The 25367-nt window shown below is 42.3% G+C and overlaps 1 protein-coding gene across 1 annotated transcript; it reads right to left on the reverse strand.

Annotated features, from left to right (window-relative positions):
- Nucleotides 1–1768: 1768 nt before the first annotated feature.
- On the reverse strand, nucleotides 1769–24928 carry LOC117670046 (uncharacterized). Its single transcript, XM_034424912.3, has 8 exons — nucleotides 24818–24928; nucleotides 16627–16832; nucleotides 11343–11459; nucleotides 10249–10356; nucleotides 8740–8856; nucleotides 6070–6186; nucleotides 4508–4591; nucleotides 1769–2316 (listed from the first exon to the last, which is right to left on the reverse strand). Exons 1-8 carry the CDS (start codon nucleotides 24907–24909, stop codon nucleotides 1943–1945), a joined length of 1215 nt encoding a protein of 404 aa, XP_034280803.3. The 5' UTR covers nucleotides 24910–24928; the 3' UTR covers nucleotides 1769–1942.
- Nucleotides 24929–25367: the final 439 nt, after the last annotated feature.

Genomic DNA, 25367 nt, shown 5'->3' on the forward strand with positions numbered 1-25367 from the left:
CCTAGGTGGGTGCCTTCAGGGCTGTGTGTGAGCCTTACCGGCCATTGTAGGGCCATTCGTTGTGGCCTTTAATCAGAGCTATAAAGGCCTCCATTGATGCCTGCCTCTGAAGCTAGGTCCTCTGGGTCATAAGAGTAGATATTTTCTCAGCCCTCCTTCTGACCCATGCAATATATATTCCTGCTATGGCAGGCAGGGATGCATGGCTAGAACTATTCTTTGAATCCAAGAGAATGACACAAACCGTAAGAGAAGCCAGACATTGATTTTCATGTGCTGCTTTTGACCTATTGACTGATATGTTTGGGATAATCAGATTTATGAATGTAGTGTGGCTGCTATGAATGCTGAGGCACCTTCCAATCGCCTTCCAAATGATCAGTTACCACATATTCAGTTTCTTCTGCAAGGCAGAAGAATCACTGGATTCAGAAAACCTTGTTCAGAAAACCACCAAAACCCCCACTCCCATCAACTGACAGGGCAATCCACTAGTCCATAATGGAGAGCAAATCTCACTTTCTTCTAGTAGCACTGACGATGTTACCTAGGTGGGTCATAAAACGTCTGCAAAGAGAAAAAAAACCCAAGTTCTAGCATCTACACTTCCTTGGAACAAACCCATATAATGGCCTCATGGTCGAATTAGGATATTTGTCTCCATTTCATTTGTGATTCCCCACCGGAATGAAATCTCCACCAACCAATACCATATGCTTCCTACTTTTACAAACAGGTTGCGTTCGTTTAAAAATATGTAGGGGGAGTTTCCGCTTGCATATTTGTAACTAAAACGATGACAGTAACAGAACAACAGAGTAACAGAGTTGGAAGGCATTTTGTAGGTCATGTAGTCCAACCCTCCGCCCAAGCGGGAGATCATACACCATTTCTGACAGATGGTAGTCCAGTCTCTTCTTGAAAGCTTCCAGTGATGAAGCTCCCACAACTTCTGAAGGCAACTTCTGTTCCATCAGTTGATTGTTCTCACTGTCAGAAAATTACTCCTTATTTCTTGGTTGAATCTCTCCTTGATCAGTTTCCATCCATTATTCCTTGTCTGGCCTTCAGATGCTTTGGAAAATAGGTTGACCCCCTCCTCTCTGTGGCAGCCCCTCAAACATTGGAACACTGCTATCAAGTCTACCCTAGTCCTTTTCTTCACTAGATTAGCCATGCCCAGTTCCTGCAACTGTTCATCGTATGTTTTAGCCTCCAGTCCCCTAATCATCCTTTGTTGCTCTTCTCTGCACTCTTTCTAAAGTCTCAACATCTTTTTGGTAGTGTGGTAACCAAAACTGGATGCAGAATTCTAGGTGTGGTCTTACTAAGGCTTTCTAGAGAGGTATTAGTACCTTACTTTATCTTGATCGTATCCCTCTGTGACAGTGAGTCTCCCCTGAATTGTTTCACCTATAAGATATTAGGCAGTGGTGAAATCCAATTTTTTTTACTACCGGTTCTGTGTGCGTGGCTTGGTCTGTGTGGTGTGGCTTGGTGGGTGTGGCTTGGCGGGCGTGGCAGGGGAAGGATACTGCAAAATCTCAATTCCCTTCCCACTCTGGGGCCAGCAAGAGGTGGTATTTGTCGGTTCTCCAAACTACTCAAAATTTCCACTACTGGTTCTCCGAACTGCTCAAAATTTCTGCTACCGGTTCTCCAGAACCTGTCAGAACCTGCTGGATTTCCCCCCTGATATTAGGTGAATATCTTATATTCAACTCAATTATATACTTCATCAGGTGGGAAGTATACTTGGGAACTGGCCTTGGTGGTTAAGTTATTTTAATTGCATACATGAAATCAACAGTTCCCCCTCACTAGAATTTAGGGAGAATTAGCTAAATCATGATTTCTTTAATGCCTATAGATAAGAAGTTAATGTGGTATTAAAACTTTGCAGCCTCTTTCCCTGGATCGAAACGCTGCGTGACAGATGAGTCTAAAATTCGCAGACCAGGAGCCTTTTCTCCCCACAGGATTTGTCATTCCATTTTCCATTTGAAAACATTTCGACACAATTTTCTTTGCCATTATTGTTGGGCTCCCCGGGTAACCAGTTGATGTAAGTGAGGGGCTGATCGTTCAGGTACCTAAATGTCCCTTCGGTCTTTAAGTCAGTTATGCCAAGGAAGGCCGATTTGTTATATTGCACCACAATCTTTTGGACAGCATCGTTCTCTGCCAAGGTTCTCGGGGCTGCGAGCTGGCCTCCGGCCCGCCCGCACCTTTGTCTCAAGTCATCGAAGTTGCCTTCATAGCCGTTGGTTATGAACACTTTTGTGCCAACGATGCGTCCACCTGGGAATGTGGCGACTAGAATGAACGAAAAGAAAAGGTGCATTCTTATGTCAGCGTCAACATCAGCTATTGTATAGTAAATGATTACAGTGGTGCACATTGATGTCAGGTCAACTTGCCATATTCCCTATCATTGGCTCTTAAAATATTGCTGTTAGCAATATATCATTTTCCCAATCATCCTGGCCTTGGAAAATCTCCAGTGGTTTGTCCAGAAATGCAAGAGCCTTGGTAGTACAGTGGTCTAAGGCACTCTGTTATTAAGACCAGCTGCCTGCAATTACTGCAGGTTCAAATCTCTCCAAGGCTCAAGGTTGACTCAGCCTTCCATCCTTTCTAAGGTAGGTAAATTGAGGACCCAGTTGTGGGGGCAATAAGCTGACTTTGTATAAATATACAAAAGAATGAAGGCTATTGCTTAGCGCATTGTAAGCCACCCTGAGTCTCCGGAGAAGGGCGGCATATAAATCAAATAAAAAAAAAAATGGGCCCATAGCTATTCTATTTATATGCTACCTGTCTGGACTAGAGGCGCCTCTACATGGCTTGCAACCAAGTAAAAGCAACCAGAGAATACATCAAAATAAGAAATATTAACATTAAAATCAACTTAAAATTTAAACAAAAGTGGCAAGGAAGGGAGATAGGTCCAAACCATATCAAAATTGCTGGAGTGTTTTATTAAAAAAATAAAATAAAATCTGAGGGAGATGAGCAATTAATAAGTATAAAATTTAAATAAAAATAAATAAAAGAAAATTAGGGTATTTTTTTACTTTTTCTTCGTAAATCTTTGTAAATACAAGGATTGTTTTCCCAGAAAGCAACTTTACAGTCTGCTTGCAAATTCATCTTGTCCACTGTGTTGTACAGTAGGATACGCATATATGCAATAATTCATCCCTGCACTGATAGGACTAAGTGTAAAAACCTGGAAATGTGCCTTGGAAAGAATGCAATTCTCCTTGTTGTGTTGTTTTACTCTACCTCATCTGCTGCCCTTCCACAATTGTTACTGAAAATGCAAGAGACTGTCTTGAAGGACATCCTTGCTCCATGAAACAACATGGAAGCTTCTCATGAATTTTCTTTCAAATGAAGCATCCCTTTGACATTTACACAACCCCAATGATTAAAGCAGTTGAGCATCTTCAAGTTGTGAATAATTTGCAAATATGAGGACAGCAGCACCAGTGGTGGTATTCAGCTGGTTCAGACCAGTTCAGGCGAACCGATAGTGGCGACCTGTGGGTACCCGCCCCAGCGCTACATTTTCTAAGTCGCACTCACACATGCAAGCCATGCACATGAGCAAAGCCCATGTATGGAAGGCTGCTCGCATGTGCTGAAGGCGTGCATGCACATTTTCGGTGTGCACCAAACCAGTGGTAAAATTATGTGAAACCCACCTCTGAGCAGCACCTTCCCAACTATTAACATCTGCTGTCAAGCTTTCTACAGTAGTTTGGGGCATATGGGTGCTACTGCAGCACACCTGCAGATATGTCTTAGGTCTTCTAATCTCTTGTGACCTACACTTACCGAGTCATTACAATACACAATTAGTCCCAAACAAACCTATTTTATTGTAACAGCTGAGAGTTACGTTCATTCCCAGCTGAGTCCCAATTAGTTGCAAAACAAGTCCTTCAGAAAAAGTCCTTCAGGATAATCACCAACCTTTATCTTCTCTGACACCCTGCCAAAGGCCTTACTTGGCAAAGCCCCACAAAGTTCAGAAACAAAGAAGAGATGCTGACTGGAAACAGAGGTAGCAACGTTGCTTTCCTGCAAAAGGCTCAAGTGCCTTTTAAGCCTTATGGGAGGGGCCAATCATCTCCTGGCCTTACTCCCGAGTCATCCCTTTTGCTTTAGCTGCTCTTGCCTTCTGGCAGCTCTGCGCATGTGTGCACTAGAAACAGGCTCCTCCTATTCCTCTGCCCCTCTGCTGTCTGACTCTTGGTGCTCCGGAGCCCGCACATCACTCCCAGATGGCCCTGGCCCCCTCTCTGTCTCTGACCCAGAGCCCTTGTCCGGGCCTTCCCCGGACTCCAGGACTGACTCATGTTCCTCCCCAGCCTCCTCACTGTCTAACTCCGCTGCCAGCTCCATAGGCTGCTGGCGGACCATAACATAATCCATCAACTCTTTGCTAAGAGATCAAACTCATCCAGAGGGATTTATGTATTCTGCACATCATTTTTACCTTTTTGATACGTGGCAAAGCTGGCCTGCAGAGCTTTCAGCTGTCCTTCCAGGGCACTAACTTTAGTCTTCAAAAGATTGACCTCTAAGAGAGAACAAGATGATCACCATCTGCAAGATATTGGACTATAGCATCATGAATAGGAAGACACTGGTGTAAAACTGATGGAGGAGAAGAACAGGCAGAACTGGGAGGTGGAGTTATATGTATCATCAGCTTAGAGTCGTTACATTGCCACAAATGATCCAAGTCCAATGCCTATTGAATTCCATTGTCCCTTAGCTGATGCCAATTTACCCTTTAATTTTAGTTGACTAGATGGTTGTGCATACACAAGCAATAAATCTTTTTTGAACTTCAGTTTAACATATGGACCCAAATCTTTGCGCTGCATAGCTGTTGAGTAATCCAAACATTGACTTCCTTTCTCATGTACCTTTTCCTTGCTGGAAATATAGATGGATCCCACTATCCCTTTACCAACTAATACATTGACAATAGGCTGATGGCAACATCAAACATCAAATGGATCTCAAATATTAACCATATCCCTGCTAAAAAGGACACTGAAAGATTGTCACAATGGCATGAAAAGGACCAACTCGAAATGTTCTCCTAAAGGTTGTTAAATGAAAGTTTAACAAAGAAAAGATGGATAAATTGACGAAAGAAATAAAAGAAAAAGATGAAATGGAATACTACTTAATATGGAATAAATGGTTTAAATGGTTGGAGGACAGGAATAATAAAATATACAATAGAGATGAGCTAGAGATAAGGAAGTATTAGGAAAATGGTATGAAATACGCAATGTATGTAAAGTAATATAGTAATATAATAGAAATGTATAAATAAGTAAGAAGTAGTATAGATAATATGTAAGAAATAAGGGAACTACAAGGTGTTGGTTATCACCTTTAAAGCGCTCCATGGCATAGGACCTAGTTATCTTCGAGACCGCCTGCTGCTACCGACGACCTCCCATCGACCCGTGCGCTCCCACAGAGAGGGCCTCCTCGGGGTGCCATCAGCCAAACAATGTAGACTGGTGACCCCCAGGGGGAGGGCCTTCTCTGTGGGGGTACCTACCCTCTGGAATCAACTGCCCCCAGAGATAAGGAGAATCCAAGACCTCGGTGCCTTCCGCCGTGCCCTTAAAACCTACTTTTTCCAGCAGGCCTAACATTTAAAAAAATGTTTTTAATTGTTTGTTATTGTTTTTAATCATGGGGCCAAATTTATATATATTTTTTAATTGTATTTTAATGTTTGTAGTTTATGTTTTTACTTGGCTGTTCACCGCCCTGAGTCCTCAGGGAGAAAGGCGGTATACAAATTTAACAATAAATAAATAAATAAATAAATTACAAATATGTGAATATGAAGGGGGGGAAATACAAATTGTGATTATACACTGATACGGGATTGTTGTAAAATGGAAACTTTTTTCCTTTTGTTTTTGTTCTTGTTTTGTTTGTGTGTGTGTTTTTTAAAGAAAAAAAATATTATTTTTAAAAAAAGAAAAGAAAGTTTAACAAAGAAACAACATTCATCTCACTCACCTGAGAGGCCACTATCACCTTTTATCCCCCTTTCACCCGTGGTACCCTTATCTCCTTTGGGTCCAGGAGAACCAGCTTTTCCCACTGGCCCTTGGGGACCTGGTGGTCCTTGCAGTCCTGTTGTAAGAGATCAGAGCAGCAAGTCATTTAAGGCTGGTAAACATTTTAAGATGTTGGTAAAGAACACATGAGTGGGATGGAAACCTAACTGTTTTTAGACTAAATCTTCTTTGAGTCTAACTCAGGGGTCAGCAACCTTAAACACTCAAAGAGCCACAAAGGTCCTAACCGGAAGCCCCCCGTTCAATTCTAGAGCTGACCAGAATTCCCTCACCATAGAGTCTCCTCCTAGCATGGCATCTTTTTTCCTCTACCTGTCCTAACTGAAAGCCCTATCAATTGTGGAGCTGACCGGAAAACCTGCCCCTTGCCATAGAGTCTCTTCCTGGTATGCCGTGCTTTTCCTGCCCAAAACCGGAAGCTCCTCTCAAAATTGTGGTGGCGACAGAGAGCCACAGCAGAGGGATGAAAGAGCCACATGCGGCTCCAGAGCCACGGGTTGCTGACCCCTGATCTAGCTCAATTCCTATTGTACCTTTCTCAACAAAGATATTGATGTAGATTCTCACTGCCACCTGCTGGGATGGTTTCCAGCTTCTCAATTCAGCCTCCAGTCTAGGGATTTCCTGGTGGATGCCATCCAACTGCCAATTGGCCCTGGCTCTGCTTAATTTTTGGAGATCAGCCAATGTTGGTTAGGAGCTGCCATCTGCTACAACTTGAAAATAAAGTCCCTTCAATATCAGGCTCAACTCGTGATGAATAAGATGGGTGACATCTATGTAGCTTTTCGACTTCTTATAATTCATTTGCCAAATTAGATGGAATTCAATTAATGGATTTTTTTAATAGTTCCACCTAATTTGGTCAATTTGCCAAACCCAAGCAGGGGGCCAGCAATCAGAAAAAAGAGAGCAAAGAGAAGGGATCAAAGCCAGTCTCATTCTTAGTTGAGAGCTCATTTCCCAGGCTGCAGGATTAGGGTCACAAAGCTAATGGTTCTCCAGCATCTGTATCTCACAGCAAAACTACCGTATTTTTCAGAGTATAAGACGCTCCGGACTATAAGACGCACCTACTTTTTTTGGTGAGGAAAACAAGAAAAAGAAATCTGCCTCTGCTTCCCAGTAATTTTGCCTCATTGCAAGCCTGCTTTATTTCCATTTTTGTTTTCAGCATAGCTTGATTAGCACAAGAAAAAAAAAAATCTGCTCCCAGCAATTTATCTCCTTGCAGCAAGCAGCAGAGGCCCGGGCAAAACAGCTGAGAGCAAAACAGCTGAGAGTCGGGAGGCTGATCCAATCAACTTGTGCTAATTAGGCTGTGGTGAAGCTGAAAGGAGCTGTTTCTTCTTTCTGCTTGCTGTAAGGAGGTAACTGCTGGTGGGGGGGCCAGTGGGTGGGCGGGACTACATTTGGTGTATAAGATGCACCTAAATTTTCACCCCCTTTTAGGGGGGAAAAAGGTGCATTTTATACTCTGAAAAATACGGTAATTATGGATGGGACAAACTCCATATAGGAGGAGACCCTTAAGCACTGTTACTGCTCTGGGCTTCCACACCTGGGCTGCAAAGCTGCAGATGGCTATGAGTTGGAAGCAAAAAGATGTAATAAACTTTTTTTTTTTTTTTTGGCAGCTCACTACTACTGGTACTAGACATTATTTAGGAGCTGGGTGGAAGACCGTGAAGGAAGACCAGGATTGCAGACTAGAGAGTTGAGACAGGGAGAAAAGCTTTTCAAGAAGCAGCCAAGGACAACTGCTTCTATAACAGTGATGAAATATATATATATTTTTTACTACTGGTTCTGTGGGCATGGCTTGGTGGGTGTGGCATGGTGGACATTGCGGGAGAAGGATACTGCAAAATCTCCATTCCCGTCCCACTCCAGGTGGAAGGATACTGCAAAATCTCCATTCCCACCCCACTCTGGGGCCAGCCACAGGTAACATTTGCCGGTTCTCCAAACTACTCAAAATTTCTGCCACCAGTTCTCCAAACTACTTAAAATTTCTGCTATCGGTTCTCCAGAACTTGTCAGAACCTGCTGGATTTCATCCCTGTTCTATAATCTTGTCAAGAAACTTGGGTGAGAATCACTGGGCTTTTGGCTTATCTCCCTGCACCGGTTCTTGGTTTAAAAAAAACCTCTCCCTTTTTACAATTCTTGTATCCCTTAATTTTGGGGTAGAATTGGAGCGATTATACCAGGAGAAATACATTCCCCTCTTTTTCATTTTCTTTCGTTTCTTTCCCTTCCTTCCTTCCTTCCTTCTTTTTCTTCCCTCCTTCTTTTCTATCTTTCTATCTTTCTATCTTTCTTCTGTCTTGAACATCTACTTCTCTTTTCTGGTTTTGCAAGAATGGAAAACCTTTTGCAAGATTTTGCTTCCTGCCCCTGTTTGCTCTTTCCAAAATTACCCCTCCCCTTTTCATTCTCTCACTCGTCTACATTTCAAAGCCCTCTCCTTTCTTACCTCCTGTCACTTCCAAAAGTTGAGAGTAGGATAAACAACCTATTTGCCAATCAGATTAATACAAGGACCCTACAACAAAGCCGTGCTTGAAATTCAACAGACCGCAATGTGGCACAACTCTTGACTTACCTTTGACACCCATGTCTCCTTTTGCTCCCTTTTCGCCCACTGATCCTTTGACCCCAGGTGGTCCAGGGACACCTATTTTGCCTTGGGGTCCTGGAGGGCCAAGGGCTCCTTTGAGACCTACAGTGATATTGAAGATAGAAAAAAAAATGGCATTCATAATGAGACAGGTGCTTTGCAAAAATAACGATCACCAAAAAGGAACGTCATTTCTAGTTTGCAGTTCTACTTTGTTAATGCACAATAAATGAATAGGGGGCAGATAGCCTCGTAATCTAATCCATTTTTGCATAAAATTAATCTGATGCTTCTAAATTCATGGCCACCAGACTCGTCATGGCATTGCAACAAAACCAATCAGAACCATCAAAATATAGAAAAAGTAAGCTCTCTTGCATCTGATCTTGAAGTGGGCTGCCTCCCATCAAACCTTCCGTTTTCTTATTGTTTTATGTATCCCCAAATTCTTGGATGTTAGACATAGCTCTCTATTTGTTTAAGAATTATTTATAGCAACTATAGGTAAAGGTAAAGGTTCCCCCACAAATGCATGCTAGTCGTTTCCGGCTCTAGGGCTGGTGCTCATCTCCGTTTATAAGTCGAAGAGCCAGCACTGTCCAAAGACGTCTCCATGGTCATGTGGCTGGCACGATTCAACACTGAAAGTGCACGGAACGCTGTTACCTTCCCACCAAAGGTGGTCCCTATTTTTCTACTTGCACTTTTTACATGCTTTTGAACTGCTAGGTTGGCAGAAGCTGGGACAAGTAATGGGAGCTCACCCCTTTACGCGGCACTAGGGATTCGAACCGCTGAACTGCCGACCTTCTGATCGACAAGCTCAGCGTCTTAGCCACTGAGCCAATGCGTACCCATATAGCAACTATAAGCATAGGTAAATTCAAATCTAGACTCAGCATCCAATAGATGTAGATGCATAAGAGAGAAAGTATAGTTCTATATTTTTTTTTTTTGCCACGTATCTTATTTACAATTTTATCCCAATTCTTCTCAATTTAAACTGCATTGTTAACTCCCTAAAAGGGTTTGAAGACTGAATTTGGAAAGCTGCTTTAGTAGCTTGGATAAACTCACTGATCTTTCCGCTACTACTTGTGACGGTTGAACAGGAGTTCCCTTTGGGACATTACAAATGGACTGCAAATGATCTCTTAATTGATGTCTGAAAGAATACAGCTGCATCGATCCACTGAACATGCTTGTTATGCTATTTTTCGATAATTACTTTTTAAACAAATTACAGAGCATAAATAGAGGGAATTGGGGGAAGCCCTTCCCCCTCCTAGAAGAATGAAATATTTTGGGGAGTATTAAAAGAGGCAGAATATTATATTTCATGAGCCCTGGTGGCGCAGTGGTTAGAGTGCAGTACTGCAGGCTACTTCTGCTGACTGCCAGCTGCCTGCAATTTAGCATTTTATTCCTGGCTTGGAACTGAACCTGGGAGTTTTCTTCCTAAAGAGTAAATCACTCTTAATTAAGCAAACTTACCTATTTCTCCTTTGACACCTTTCTCACCTTGTGGGCCAATGTTACCTTTCGGTCCTGAAGGGCCCACATTTCCAGGAGGGCCATGCAAACCCTGAATCCCACGTGGGCCTGTTCAAATGAAATAAACTATGTCAGAAAAGAGAGAGGAATGTACTTAGGAGCAGGGGTGGGCTCCTGGGGGTTCGGCAGGGTTCGGGCGATCCTCTAGCCAAGGATCGCTGGGGTTCGGCAAACTGGCCGCCCATCCCACCCTGCCCCTCCCAGGAGTCTCCACACAGCCCATTCATCATTCCAGGTAAATGCAGGGGCCATGTGGAGGGTCTGGGAGGGCAAAAAAAGGGCCTACCAGAGATTCCAGAAGGTCAGAAATAGGCCTGTTTCCAGCCTTCGGAGGGCCTCCGGAGCCTGGGGGAAGCTGTTTTCACCCTCCCAGAGGCTTGAGGAAAGCCTCCAGAGCCAGGGGAGGGTGAAAAACACCCCCACTGCTGTGGTGCAGGCGGACGACTAGGCCAGGCCCACCATGACCACGCCCACCCAGCAACGGGGCAGCGAACCTGTTGTTAAAGGATCTGAAGCCCACCCCTCCCCAGGAGAACAATGATCTGTTGTGTTCAATCAGGAACTTCGGGGTATAGAACCAAGACTTCTTCAGTCTGTTAAATTACAGATGAAGTACAGTGTTGGAGATGCAGACCAGAACATATCTCTGGGCAATGATGCTAGCTAGCTGTCAGTAACCTTGATTAGACATCTCAATGGTATGTGACAATAGAGGTAGTCCTCAATATACAGTCATTTGTTTAACGATGATGCAAAGTTATGAGGGCACCAATAAAAGGGACTTATGACCTGTTGTTGAAAGTAAAACCGTCGTACCACTCACACAATCATGTGATCATGATTTTGGGTGCAGCATTCTGCGGTCACATGATTACCATTTGTGACCTTCCCCAGTGGGCTTCTGAGAAGCAAAATCCATGGGGGAGGTTGGATTCAGTTAATAAATGTGGCAAAAAAAGTTTGTAAAATTGGACTCATTTGATGCCTCTCTGGAAAATCTGGAAACCATAAACATGGCCTAGGACTCATCTTACCTATTTGTCCAGGATCTCCTTTCGGTCCAGTATTCCCTTGAGACCCTGTTTGTCCTGCTGGTCCAGCTGGCCCCATCTTCCCTGGAGGACCAAGGCTTCCTTTGGGGCCTTGCAATCCTTTAAACAAGTTGAAGCAAGGATTATTAACGGAATGGTATTGAGTGCTTTTGGGGAAAGTGCATACAATTCTATGTAGCCCATGAAAAAGTTACAGCGGTTAGCCCTGTACAAAATAAACCTAACTATCAAACCCATTTGCCCCATTTCTCTAAACAACCCAGGATTCTGACTAGTGCCACCAATGATCAAGCTCAAATTATCTTACTTTGGATACCTCACCTATGTAGAATAGAATAACAGAGTTGGGAGGGACCTTGGAGGTCTTCTAGTCCAACCCCCTGCCTAGGCAGGAAACCCTACACCAGTTCTGACAAATGGTTATCCAACCTCTTCTTAAAAACTTCCAGTGTTGGAGCATTCACAACTTCTGGAGGCAAGTTGTTCCACTGATTAATTGTTCTCACTGTCAGGAAATTTCTCCTTAGTTGTAAGTTGCTTCTCTCCTTGATTAGTTTCCACCCATTACTTCTTTTCTTGAAATCAGGTGCTCTTTTTTACATCGTGGCGACCAAAGCTGGATGCAGTATTCCAAGTGTGGCCTTCCCAAGGCATTATAAAGTGCTATTAATACTTCATGTGATCTTGATTCTATCCCTCTTTTTATGCAGCCTAGAACTGTGTTGGCTTTTTTGGCAGCTGCTGCACACATGATACAAAGGCCCAGCTCTCTGGAGAGAAGGCTCTTATGCTTGAATGGTGTAAAGAAAGAGAAGAAGAGGAAGGTCAGCAGAAAGATGGATGGACTCAGTTACAGTTATGATTTACTGTATATTGATAGTTTCCGGATTGCTTATTTGTACCCTATGACTATCATTAAGTCTTGTACCTTATGATTCTTGATGAACATATCATTTCTTTTATATACACCGAGAGTGTATGCACCAAAGACAAATTCCTTGTGTGTCCAATCACACTTGGCCAATAAAAAAAAATTCTATTCTATTCTATTGTACAGTGGTTTTGAGCATAGTCTGGATAGTGGATGTGGCACAGGGGTGAAATCTACTTACCTTTCCTACCAGTTTGGAAGTACACACGCCACACAAGCACGCTGGCTCTGCTCACGTGCACACACATCACATGTGTGCGCAGACCCTCTGTGCATACGCAAACCCTTCTGCACATGCCCAGAGGTTAAAAAACAGGTTACTTCCTGGTTAAAACCAGGAAGTAACAATGACCGGGCGGGTGGGTGAAGCCTCGTGCTGCCATCGCTACCAGTTCTCCGAACCACCCCCCACATTGTTACTGGTTTGGCCGAACCGATCCAAACCGGTAGCATTTCACCCCTGATGTGGTGGTACCTGAAGACAGCAGAAGAAAGAAGAAACAACTGGAGAAGATAACAAAACACAATAGAATGACTTGGAGCAAAAGAAACTACAGGTGCCTTGGGTATACTTCAATCTGATTTAAACCTAATTTAAATAAAAGTCTAGTTCCCCATTTTTGCTAAATTTGTCAAGGCAATATCTGAGAAGCAGCTCTGAAAGATGACTCGTGAAGGTCACAGGGTCCTCCTGTCCACCTTCCTTTATTTATTTTATTTATTTTTATTTATTTTTTATTTTATTTAGTTTGTCAAACATGTAAGAGATAATTGGTGCAAATAAATGGGGACAGTAGGACAGGGATGGTAGGCACGCTGGTGCACTTATGCACGGCCCCTTACAGATCTTAGGAATGGGGTGAGGTCCACAGCAGACAGTTTAAGGTGAAAGTTATGGGGGTTTGACTTTGAGAATGTAACAACAGAGTCAGGTAGAGCATTCCAGGCATTGACCACTCTGTTGCTGAAGTCGTATTTTCTGCAATCAACTTTGGAGTGGTTTACTTGAGTTTGTATCTATTGTTTGCCCATGTATTATTGTGGTTGAAGCCGAAGTAGTTGTTGACAGGTAGGACGTTGTAGCAGATAATTTTGTATACTATGCTTAGGTCAGACCGAAAGCGGTGTAGTTCTAGGTTGTCCAAGCCCAAAATTTCAAGCCTGGTGGCATAAGGGATTCTATTGTGAGCAGAGGAGTGGAGGACTCTTCAGTGGGCTGATGAAATCATAATTGCCTTGGCTTTTTCCCACAAACTTGTTGGACTTCAGTTCTAATAATTCCCAGGCCAAAATAAAAAAATAAAAATCATAAATAGGAGTTAAAGAAACATGTTGATGGGAGGCTTAGTGTTTTTAAGTGACAAGAGAAATTATATAAAGTGAAGCTCAAAAGCCTGTAAGAAAAGCCTACTCAAATTACTTCCCGAATCACCTTCACCTATTTAGGAATTTAAGAAAGTCCCCCAGAATAGAAAAGTGGTTGTCTTACACTTTTAATACTTTTAATACTCTTTTGCTTCCAACCCTTTCTCTGTTAAATCTTTGCTTTTCTTCTCCAGGCTTCTCAATTTCCCTCAAGGTAGCCAACTTCAAAAGTGAAGACATGACTCATCAACTATAGAGCTGCATAACAGGTGCCTGAAACTAAATCATATGTGAGGGGCATGCCTAACCATATTACATAATTTAATATATCTATGAAACTAAGGAAAGCTATGAGCTTTCTGAGTGGTCATTACTTGACCACTCCTGATCATATCCACTAATGGGTAACTTCAAGTCCTGCCACTTCCTTGAGTTTGATCTCAATACGACTTGAACTATCAGCTTTGCAAACAACATAGAAAGAAAAATAATGTTTTTATCCTATTGTTGACAGTGGCTAAAAAACAGGATACTTGGTAGGTGAGGGAAATGTTTTAGAGTTGTCCATAAAGCTTAGTTGATTATATGAGGTAGAGCCTTGATAGTACAGTGGTTTAGTGCACCCTGTTATTAACACAGCTGCCTGCAATTTCTGCTGGTTCGAATCTCTCCAAGGCTCAAGGTTGACTCAGCCTTCCATCCTTTCTAAGGTAGGTGAAATGAGGACCCAATTTGTGGGGGCAATAAGATGACTTTGTATAAATATACAAAAGAATGAAGGCTATTGCTTAATGCATTGTAAGCCGCCCTGAGTCTCCGGAGAAGGGCGGCATATAAATCAAATTAAAAATAATAATAATAATAAAAAAAAGAGCAAATATAGTCAGATTAAGTAGACCTTCCTTCCTTCCTTCCTTCCTTCCTTCCTTCCTTCCTTCCTTCCTTCCTTCCTTCCTTCCTTCCTTCCTTCCTTCCTTCCTTCCTTCCTGTGGTTCTAGAGACACTTGAAACAGGGATTAAGGATATGAAACTTTTGGGTCAAACTCTGAGATTAGAGATCTGTTTCATCCATTTGATAAGATATGTCAAAAAATCCAGATGTCTTCTATTCTGCTCGATCTCTACATGTTCAGCCAGAACCCTGATGGGAAACTGTATCCATGTTCTCTAAAATACAACAATGGTTCTTCTATATTATTCCAGGGCTGCCCTTCTGTTCATGCAAGGTAAATACAGCTATCCTCCAAACTTCCTTCTGAAGGAAGGGAAGAGGGTGAAGTTGTATGTACATTCAGTTCTCTACTCAACTCCAAGTTTCTACACATGGTAAAGGTAAAAGTAAAGGTAAAGGTAAAGGTTCCCCTTGCACATATGTGGTAGTCGTTCCCGACTCTAGGGGACGGCGCTCATCTCCATTTCAAAGCTGAAGAGCCAGCGCTGTCTGAAGATGTCTCTGTGGTCATGTGGCCAGCATGAATCAACACCAAAGGCGCACAGAACGCTGTTACCTTCCCACCAAAGGTGGTCCCTATTTTTCTACTCGCATTTTTTACGTGCTTCCGAACTGCTAGGTTGGCAGAAGCTGGGACAAGTAACGGGAGCTCACCCCATTATGCGGCACTAGGGATTTGAACCGTTGAACTGCCGACTTTTGAATCGACAAGCTCAGCGTCTTAGCCACTGAGCCACAGCATCCCTTTACTGCACATGGTACTGAACTTATTTCACCAGCAGCAGTTGAAGCATTGTAAAAAGGAATCCGGAGAACTAAAAAAGGGCTGGTCTAACCTACAAATCCCACCTTAATTTTCTGAGGTCCTTGGCTCAATTACATACAATCTTACAAGTAACTGGTCTAAATTACTTGTCCTGAATTTTCTTTGGGGAGTCCTTGGTGCTCTCTGAGCTTGGTTGGTTTTCTTGTAGATATTTCCTTACCCAGCTAAATAACCCCATCAGTGCATTGTTGAGTTTTCTTTCTTTCTGCCTATTAAGAGCCAACCGAAAAGAGAGTGACAGGAAGAAATAGACAAGGGGAAGAATTGTTAGAAGAGAGATGTATGATATAGTGCACAACAACGATGAAAACTGCCTGGAATGTATTTGGGTCAATATAAAAGAGGGGGAAATGACATTGCCATAGGTGTATATAGGCTACCCAACCAAACAGAGGAAATAGATGAACTTTTTGCTAGTCAGTTAACTAAGGTATATAGGAAGGACACCACAATCGTAATGGGGGATTTTAAGTACCCTGACATCAACTGGGAGACAAACTGCACCAAGTGGAAGATCAAACAGGTTCCTGACAAACCTAGCAGACAACTTTGTTTCTGCATCCAGTTTTGGTCACCATGATGTAAAAAAGATGCTGAGACTCTAGAAAGAGTGCAGAGAAGAGCAACAAAGATGACTGGAAACTAAAACATATGAAGAACGGTTACTGGAATGGGATATATCTAGGCTTATGAAAAGAAGGATTAGGGGTGACATGATAGCAGTGTTCCGATATCTTAGAGGCTGCCACAAAGAAGAGGGAGTCAAGCTATTCTCCAAAGCACCTGAGGGCAGGATAAGAAACAATAGGTTGAAACTAGTCAAGGAGAGAAGCAACTTACAACTGAGGAGAAATTTCCTGACAGTGAGAACAATTAATCAGTGGAACAACTTGCCTCCAGAAGTTGTAAATGCTCCAACACTGGAAGTTTTTAAGAAGATGTTGGATAACCATTTGTCTGAAGTGGTATAGGGTTTCCTGACTAAGCAGGGGGTTGAACTAGAAGACCTCCAAGGTCCCTTCCAATTCTGTTATTCTAGATTCCACTGGCATACACTTCACTCTCCTAATGGAGTAAATACATCAGAGAAAATGCAACAAAAGCAAACCCCTCTTTTAATGTATGTCCAAAAAGCTGATTTCCTACCCCACCCCAAGAATTAAACAATACCAGGAAGGCATGAATTCCAGACCTTGTTCTCCCTTTTCCCCTTTTAATCCTTGAAATCCATCTCGGCCGTCTCGTCCTGGTATTCCTTTCTCAGCTGGTTCACACACCACCAAGGAACAAGCATTCCAGCTATGGACGACTTTCTGTGGCATAGGGGTGGACATCGATGCCACTGCTGGCACTAAAGCGCAAAAGAGCAGGACCACTAGCATTGCTGAGTAATAGGATCTGGAAGGGAAAAAAAAGTGAATGAGAAGGAGAAATAGGAAAAATATGGAGTGTAGGATAGGTGAGATTCAGCTCTCAGTCAATCGAAGTTGGCAGTTTGACGTGCAATGATACGTTTCAATCTGAATTTGCAATCTAACATCTGATGGCGACCCAATTCTACTTGATCTACGCTGGAATGCAGAGTAAAAATAAATACTTCAAATAAGATTTGTCCAAGCAACTAACATTTTCTGTTTTTTTTTACAAATGTGGAGAGTTGGAAAGCGAATTACGGTTGAATTTGTTACATAATCATATGCCTTCTTATATCAATCAATCAATCAATCAATCAATCAATCAATCAATCAGAATACAGCTGGAAGGGACCTTGGGGGTCTTCTAGTCCAACTTCCTGTTCAAGCAGGAGACCCTATACTATTTCAGACAATTGACTGTCCAGTCTTTTCTTAAAAACCTCCAGTGATGGAGCACCCGTAACTTCTGAAGGCAAGTCCTTCCACTGGTCAATTATTCTCATTGTTAGGAAATTTCTCCTTAATTCCAGGTTGCTTTCCTCCTTCATTAGTTTCCATCCATTGCTTCTTGTCCTGCCTTCTGGTGCTTTGGAAAATAGGCTGACCCCCTCTTCTTTGTGGTAGCCCCTCGAATACTAGAATACTGCTATCATGTCCACTCTATTATTGCAACGTGCTCTACATGGGGCTACCCTTGAAAAGTGTTCGGAGACTACAGTTGATCCAGAATGCAGCCGCGCGAGCTGTCATGGGTGCACCTAGATACACCCACATTACACCAATTCTCCGCGAGCTGCACTGGCTCCCTATTGGTCTCTGGTCACAATTCAAGGTGTTGGTTATTACCTTTAAAGCCCTACATGGCTCAGGGCCAGGTTATCTCCGAGACCGCCTTCTGCTGCATAGCTCCCAATGACCGGTAAGATCCCACAGAGTTGGTCTCCTCCGGGTCCCGTCAGCTAAACAATGCTGGCTGGCAGGCCCGTGGGGGAGGGCCTTCTCTGTGGCTGCCCCAGCTCTCTGGAACCAGTTACTTCCTGAAGCCTGGACTACCCCCACCCTATTGGCCTTCCAAAAAGCAGTGAAGACCTGGCTTTTCTGGCAGGCCTGGGGCCGTTGATCTCGCTCTTCTGATCTGGTGAGATCCGGCCATGAATGGCGTGAATGAGTTTTTAATGTTTTAATGTTTTTAATTTTTCAATGTTTTTTAAATTATTTTTTTAAAGTATTGTGAGCCACCCTGAGTCTTCGGAGAGGGGCGGCATATAAATTTAATTAGTTAAATTAAATTAAATTAATTAGTCCTTCTTTTCTCTAGACTAGCCTTACCCAAATCCTGCAACCGTTCTTCATATGTTTTTGTCTCCAGACCTTTAATCATCTTGGTTGCTCTTCTCTGCACGTTTTCCAAAATCTCAACATTTTTTTTTTTTTTGTAATGTGGTGACCAAAACTGGATGCAGGATTCCAAATATGGCCTTACTAAGACTTTATAAAACAGTACTAATACTTCATGTGATTTTGATTCTCTGCCTCAGTTTCATAGGTGTCTTTTCTTTCTTTTTCTTTTTCCCCCCTGTTTCACAGGTGTCTTTTTTGCATCTGCCTCCCTGGTAAAAACTTTTAAGACTTGAATTTTCTTTATTGTGCCCGTTGGCTAGTTGTGCTTGTTAGTAGCTAATTGATGATAGAATTCATGCCTTGGGAGAAGACAGTATGTCTGTTGCACCACTTCCTTATCTCTCTCTGCAGCAAAATACAGGAACTGCTTGTTAGAATACAAATTAGAGCTTTGGAGTAAGTCGCAAATCAAAGCTACCCAACTGCCTTTCAAGATTGTGTCTGTATTGTGTTGATGCCCATGTCTTTTGATGTTGTGATGTTCTTGTTTTCTTGTCAGTTGTAGCTTGATTCTCTCTTCTGGGATCTCCATTAATGCCTACCCATGCTCAAACTGTCTTTGGTCAACATTCTATTACAGCTCTGACGTCTTCTAAGTAGAAGAGAAACCAGTCAATCTGTCAACTAGCAAAGCATCCCTGGCCTGCTCTCACGTTGCCATAGTCCAGGGGGGATGGGAAACCGATGAAATAGCATGACAGCCAAAGACAGATGCACATTTCATGTTTATCTCTCTCAAGGCTGTATCCAGAGCTGGGTTTCAGCAGGTTCTGGCCAGTTCTGGAGAACCGGTAGCGGAAATTTTAAGTAGTTCGGAGAACCGGTAAATACCACCTCTGACTGGCCCCGCCCCATCTATTCTCTGCCTCCTGAGTCCCAGCTGATTGGGAGGAAATGGAGATTTTACAGTATCCTTCCCCTGCCACACCCACCAAGCCACGCCCACCAAGCCATGCCATGCTCACCAAGCCACACCCACAGAACTGGTAGTAAAAAAAATTGAAACCCACCACTGGCTGTATCCCAGAGTTACCTACAGCAGCCGGAGGGGAGTGACCTCTACAATCCATAAAATTGCTCCGTTGGTGAATGTGATTGATGACGCATCCTTGGGGGGGGAAACAGGGTCATAATTGGGTGTAAATTACGTAGGGTCATAGCTGGCTTCACTTGGGAATGTGCTGACATGAAGTTCCTAATAAATAACTGGATTTCTTTTGAAGCTTGGCTCGAGGCTCATGATTTAATTAGGGCATCCATCAGAACCCTGAGGCAGTCACTGTAACCTGTTTGCTTTGGAGAAATGAAATGTTGTCTGTATCTCTCTAGAGTCTGCTATGAAGTTAGGCAAGTGGCAAGAAAGTTTGCACTCTTTTTCCCTTGGGGGGGGGTGTCTTAAGTAAATAGATTCCTTGGGTTGAGCAAGTACAGCAAGGACAAAGGCAAAATGGAGTCCTAAATTGGCCACGCCCACACAGTCACATGACCACCTAGCCACACCCACTCAGCCGGTCTGGCCCCCCAACAGTCTGAGGGACTGAGGAATTGGCCCCCTGTTCAAAAAGTTTGAGGACCCCTGCTCTAGATGTTGGTGTTTTGGAAGGAGATTTTCCACCACAATTGAATGGAATCAATGCAGCATGATTGATAGGCCCTATGGAGAATTCAAGACCCTGCCAAGTTTCAGATCCCATCAAGGGTTTTTCCCCAATCAAATTTTGAATTAGTCCCACATATTTCTTTTAGGGTAGAGAAAGGGCAGAGGTCTGAGACTCTAGAAAAAATGCAGAAAAGAGCAACGAAGATCATTAGGGGACTGGAAGATAAAACATATGAAGAACGGCTGCAGGAATTGGGCATGTCCACTTTAATGAGGAGAAGACCTAGAGGATGACATGATAGCAGTCTTGCAATATTCTAAGGGGGGGAGCTTTCAAAGAAGTGGGGGTCAACCTGTTCTCCAAAGCGCCTGAAGGCAGGACAAGAAGCAAATAAAGGAAAGAGCCAACCTAAAACAAAGGAGAAACTTCCAAAATGTAAGAACCAGGGGTGAAATCAGCAGGTTCTGACAGGTTCTGGTGAACCGGTAGCAGAAATTTTGAGTAGTTCGGAGAAACTGGCAAATACCATCTCTGGCTGGTCCCAGAGTGGGGTGGGAATGGAGATTTTGCAATATCCTTCCCCCAGGAGTGGGGAGGGAATGGAGATTTTGCAGTATCCTTCCCCTGCCACGCCCACCAAGCTACACCCACACCTACCAAGTCACGCCCACAGAACCAGTAGTAAAAAAAATTGAATTTCACTACTGGTAAAAACAATTAATCAATGGAATGACTTGTCTTCAGAAGTTGTGGGCGCTCCATCAGTGGAGGCTTTTAAGAAGAGATTGGGCAGCCACTTGTCTGAAATGGCATAGGGTTTCCTGCCTGAGGAGGGGGTTGGACTAGAAGACCTCCAAGGTCCCTTTCCACTTCGATATTGTGTTATTCTGTCTTATCTTTCTAGTTCTTTCCCTGAGGTAACCCGGGTCAAGCTTTATTGTTTCTCACCATAGGGTTTCTTCACCTGCCAACCCTGCTGGCATAGTTATTTGTAAAGCTTAAATCCTGCTGGAAGGAGCTTCACATCACTGGCCTTGGTGGGTCTTCAGGACAGACAAGTCAGAATGGAAAATACAGCCTCAGAAGAAGATTATACAGATTTCCTTCTTCTTTCTACCCTTCCTTCTTCCTTCACATTCCTTCCTTCTGGAATGCTGTAGCTTTGTTCCTACTATCAATGGGTTTTATGGGGGGAGAGGTTTGCCTAAATGGGTGGCAAACATAGTTCTTTTTAGAAATAAAAACCTTCAGAATTTCCAGGATTGCAGCCCTAGCTATTTGTAGCATCTTCTACATTCACCCACCCGTCACTGGGTCAACATTATCTTTAATGTAGATAGGTGTTTTATCACTTGAGTGATGAAATGAAATAAGGCTATGTCCCTAGTGCCAAACTATTCTTTTTTCCCCCCAATTTTTATTTATAAGTACAAACTAAACAGAACAATGAAATGTACAAAACATAAAAACATATAAACATCCATTTCAATACATGTCCAGTTTGTCGCAACTGTAATATACATTTCTCTTTGTATTTTGACTCTTCCTTATTTGGTCATTCCCTTTTGTCTATCTACTATTGATCTTTGTTGACCTATGTCTGTTCTTTGTTTCCATCATACTATATTTGGTCATTTTGTTTACTTCCTATTGCTTCATCTCTTTCCTATCTTTCAACCAACTATACCACTTTTCCCATACTAAGTAAAAGTCATGTTCTTCCCTATTTTGTAATTCCTTTGTGAGTCTGTCTAATTCTGCACATTCCATAATTTTATTGATTACTTTATCTGGTGTTGGTATATCACTTCTTTTCCAGTATTGCGCATATAGTATTCGTGCTGCTGTTATCATATGTATAATTAAATATGTTGTTTCTTTTTCATAGTGTCCATTCACTATGCCTAGTAGGAAGCTTTCTGGTCTTAGTTTTATCTTTTGGTGTGTTATTTCTTCTATTTGTATTTTGATCCTTTGCCAATATTGTTTCGCCATTGGGCAGGTCCACCACATATGGTAATAGGTGCCTTTGTGGTGGTTGGATTTCCAACATGTTGATGGCGTGCCGGGGAACATTCTTGCCAATCTGGTGCCAAACTATTCTTACATAGCAAAGTTGCAGAAACAGGCTGATATAATAAAATATAGGGCCATAGAAATAGGCAAGGCAGAGAAAGACTGGCAAAGAGCAAGCAGCCTTTATAGACTTTGCCATAGCTGTCCTCTTTTCTGAAAGCTGAGCCTATAAGTTGATTGGGGGTCTGGAGGCTAAAACATATGAAGAACGGTTGCAGGAACTGGGTATGTCTAGTTTAATGAAAAGAAGGACTAGGGGAGACATGATAGCAGTCTTCCAATATTTCAGGGGCTGCCACAAAGAAGAGGGAGTCAAGCTATTCTCCAAAGCACCTGAGGGAAGAACAAGAAGTAATGGGTGGAAACTAATCAAGGAGAGAAGCAACCTAGAACTAAGGAGAAATTTCCTGACAGTTAGAACAATTCATTAGTGGAACAACTTGCCTCAGAAGTTGTGAATGCTCCAACACTGGAAGTTTTTAAGAAGAGATTGGATAACCATTTGTCTGAAGTGGTGTAGGGTTTCCTGCCTAAGCAGGGGGTTGGACCAGAAGACCTTCCAATTCTGTTATTCTGTTCTGTTCTATTGTAAGTGTGCCCCCTTATCCATTATGAAGATACTTAACGCTGCACCAGTTGTGCAGGATTTTAAAATCAGGTCAGCCTTGTACAGGTAAAATTCTGGTAGCTTTGTTAATTCTTAGTTGTCTTGACAGAACTAACATGGAATAAGAACAATCCAAGACTAAACCTTAGTCACCAGGACCAGAGCTTTTGGACTCATGCTGGAGCCCATCCTTAGGGAATTTCTCTCTCATCAAAATGTGAGAGATCCTTTAGTTAATGAATCCTGAACCAAGCTTAGTGAAGAGAAGGACCAGGGAGGACATGATAGCAGTGTTCCAATACTTGAGGGACTGTCATAGAGAGGGAGGGGTCAAGCTATTTTCCAAGGCACCCGAAGGCCACACAAGGAATAATGGATGGAAACTGATCAAGGAGAGATTCAACCTAGAAATAAGGAGAAATTTCCTGACAGTGAGAACAATCAACCAATGGCCTTCGGGAGTTGTGGGAGCTTCACCACTGGAAGCTTTCAAGAAGAGACTGGACTGCCATCTGTCAGAAATGGTATAGAATCTCCCACTTGAGAATCACCCTAGATGACCTACAAGGTCCCTTCCAACTCTTTTATTCTGTTGTCATCCCAGAAGAGTTATGATAGAGAGTTGAACAAGTTGGTAAATCATATTACCTGTTTTTTTCCCTTGTCAATGCCCTTGCAACATTCAACCTGCTTGTTCTCAATTTTCTCCACAAACGGAACTGAAAATTGCAACATTCTGTACAAAGCAGCAGAAAAGCCATCTCATCTTTACAGTAGTTGAGAAAGCTCTTCAGATATCTTGGAGACACAGATTCACTGATTCCACTGCTTTGAAACGGATTCATTTGGTGAATCTACAGTAGAGGCCAAAATTGTGGAAATCTTTTGGGAAAAGTGTATTTTCTAAAACTAGTTAATAACACCACTTTTTTTTGGAGTAGTACCATAAAATTATATCTCAATGAAAAGTTAATTGAATCAAGAATGTAATGCAATAACTTTTATGAAGGATTTGCTATTAGAAAAGCAGTTATAGCATAAACACGTAGAAAAAACAAGATATACAAAAATGATCAACATGTCAGTTAATAGTTGGGTAACTTTTAGCATGAATCATAGCCTTACAATGTGTTCCCATGGAGTGAACCAAGTCTTTGAGTTCTGCAGCTGTTATAATGTGAAACCAAGATTGAATGATTGCTTCTATTAACTGTGTTTTATTGCTGGGTGGCTTCTGACTAACAAGTTTCTTTAGTTGGCTCCATAGATTTTGAATGGGGTTAAGATCTGGGCTATTCCCAGGCCATTCCAGCAGTGGAATATGATTATCTTGAAACTCCAAAAAAAAAAAAAAGTGGTGTTATTAGCCATCAAACCTCAAAAATATACTTTTTCCCAAAAGATTTCCACAATTTTGGCCACTACTGTACTTTGAGAGGGAGGGTTGATTGAAGCTTCATTGAATCAAATCCCCCATTCAAGGATTTGCAAAGCTTTATTTATCAGTTATCTAACTGTACACTATTGCTAAATTCAGCTCACCACTAGGTAGAGAAATAAACTTTGAAGATGACACTGTGACTTGACTGACTTACAGGCAGGGTGGTATTAGAGATTATTCAGGGGCCCTCTTGGTCTTTGGGACCACAGTTATAGCTCCACCCAAGGACTTTTCCATTGCCTTATAATCCTCCTTCATGATCCCAACTCTAAAGTAAAGTGATTAAAAATTACAGCACAGGAATTTGAAATGAATCAGGCCTGCATTCGATCCGATGAACAGACTTTCTTTGTTCATATTTGTTCAATAGCCAAACTATTGGTTTTGCAAAGAAAATTGTGTACGCTCATTTTTCCTTCTCTTTCTGTGAAATTCTGAAAAGTTACACAAACTCCCAATTTCTTTTGCCACAGACCTCCTAATGAAGTCTCAACTGACCAGCTGTGTTTTAAATCAAGGTGTTCCACAAAGCGCTAACAATACAGACAAATTATACTGTCACTGGATCGCAGAACCGCGAAAGCCGAAGATAATTCTGAGATAAGCCCAGAGAGATCTAGAATCCGATATGGAAAGCATTTAGTAATCAAAAAGCAGCTTTTCAATGATTTAGGAAGAGCTAGGACCAGTTGAAATTAATCAAAGCTGTAGAGCAGGTTTGGAAAGCATCAGCTTCTATAAAGAAGTAGTGGAAGTTTTCAATATAATCTATTTTGGTTCATTTTTCTATTTTTCCCCAAAGACCCACCAAAGAAGGACAAAGCAAAACTGGATTGACTCACTTGGCAATTTCAGACGTTCTGAGAAGACCTGCATAGAGATCATGCACTAAAGGGCTTAGCTGTCCTTTTAAAGAAAACGAGTTAAGTAACATCAGCTCCAGTTTCTCAATCATATGACCCTAGTGGAAATCTACAAGGAATTCATCCAAGTGGATGGCAGATACAAGGACAAAAAAAAAAGAAAAGAAAGAAAAAAGAAAAGAAAGAAAAAAAAAGAAAAAAAAGAAAGAGTCCCCATTTCTTGCCACCTGAGAAGAAGATGGAATTACTATTTCAGAGAACAAAAACAAGAGCTCGAAAAATGCATACTGTTTTGTCTACGCTAGAAGACCAACCAAGCTTAAATTATTTGATCCCTTGAGCAAATTGCTTGCTAGGAATGAGAGCCAAGGCTCTTCAGGGTATTAATGGTCCCACTGAACTTTGGGTAAGAACAGAGCAGTTTTAGGAAATTGCTACTAGCTTTCAGTTCCTCACTAGTATCTCATTTACTCATTGAGACACTACCTGGGGGGACCACAGCTCCAGTCTAGAGGTGATATTCAGCCGG

The sequence above is a fragment of the Pantherophis guttatus genome, chromosome 6, assembly GCF_059756535.1.
Source record: "Pantherophis guttatus breed Tessera chromosome 6, ASM5975653v1, whole genome shotgun sequence".
In the NCBI taxonomy this organism is placed as follows: domain Eukaryota; kingdom Metazoa; phylum Chordata; class Lepidosauria; order Squamata; family Colubridae; genus Pantherophis; species Pantherophis guttatus.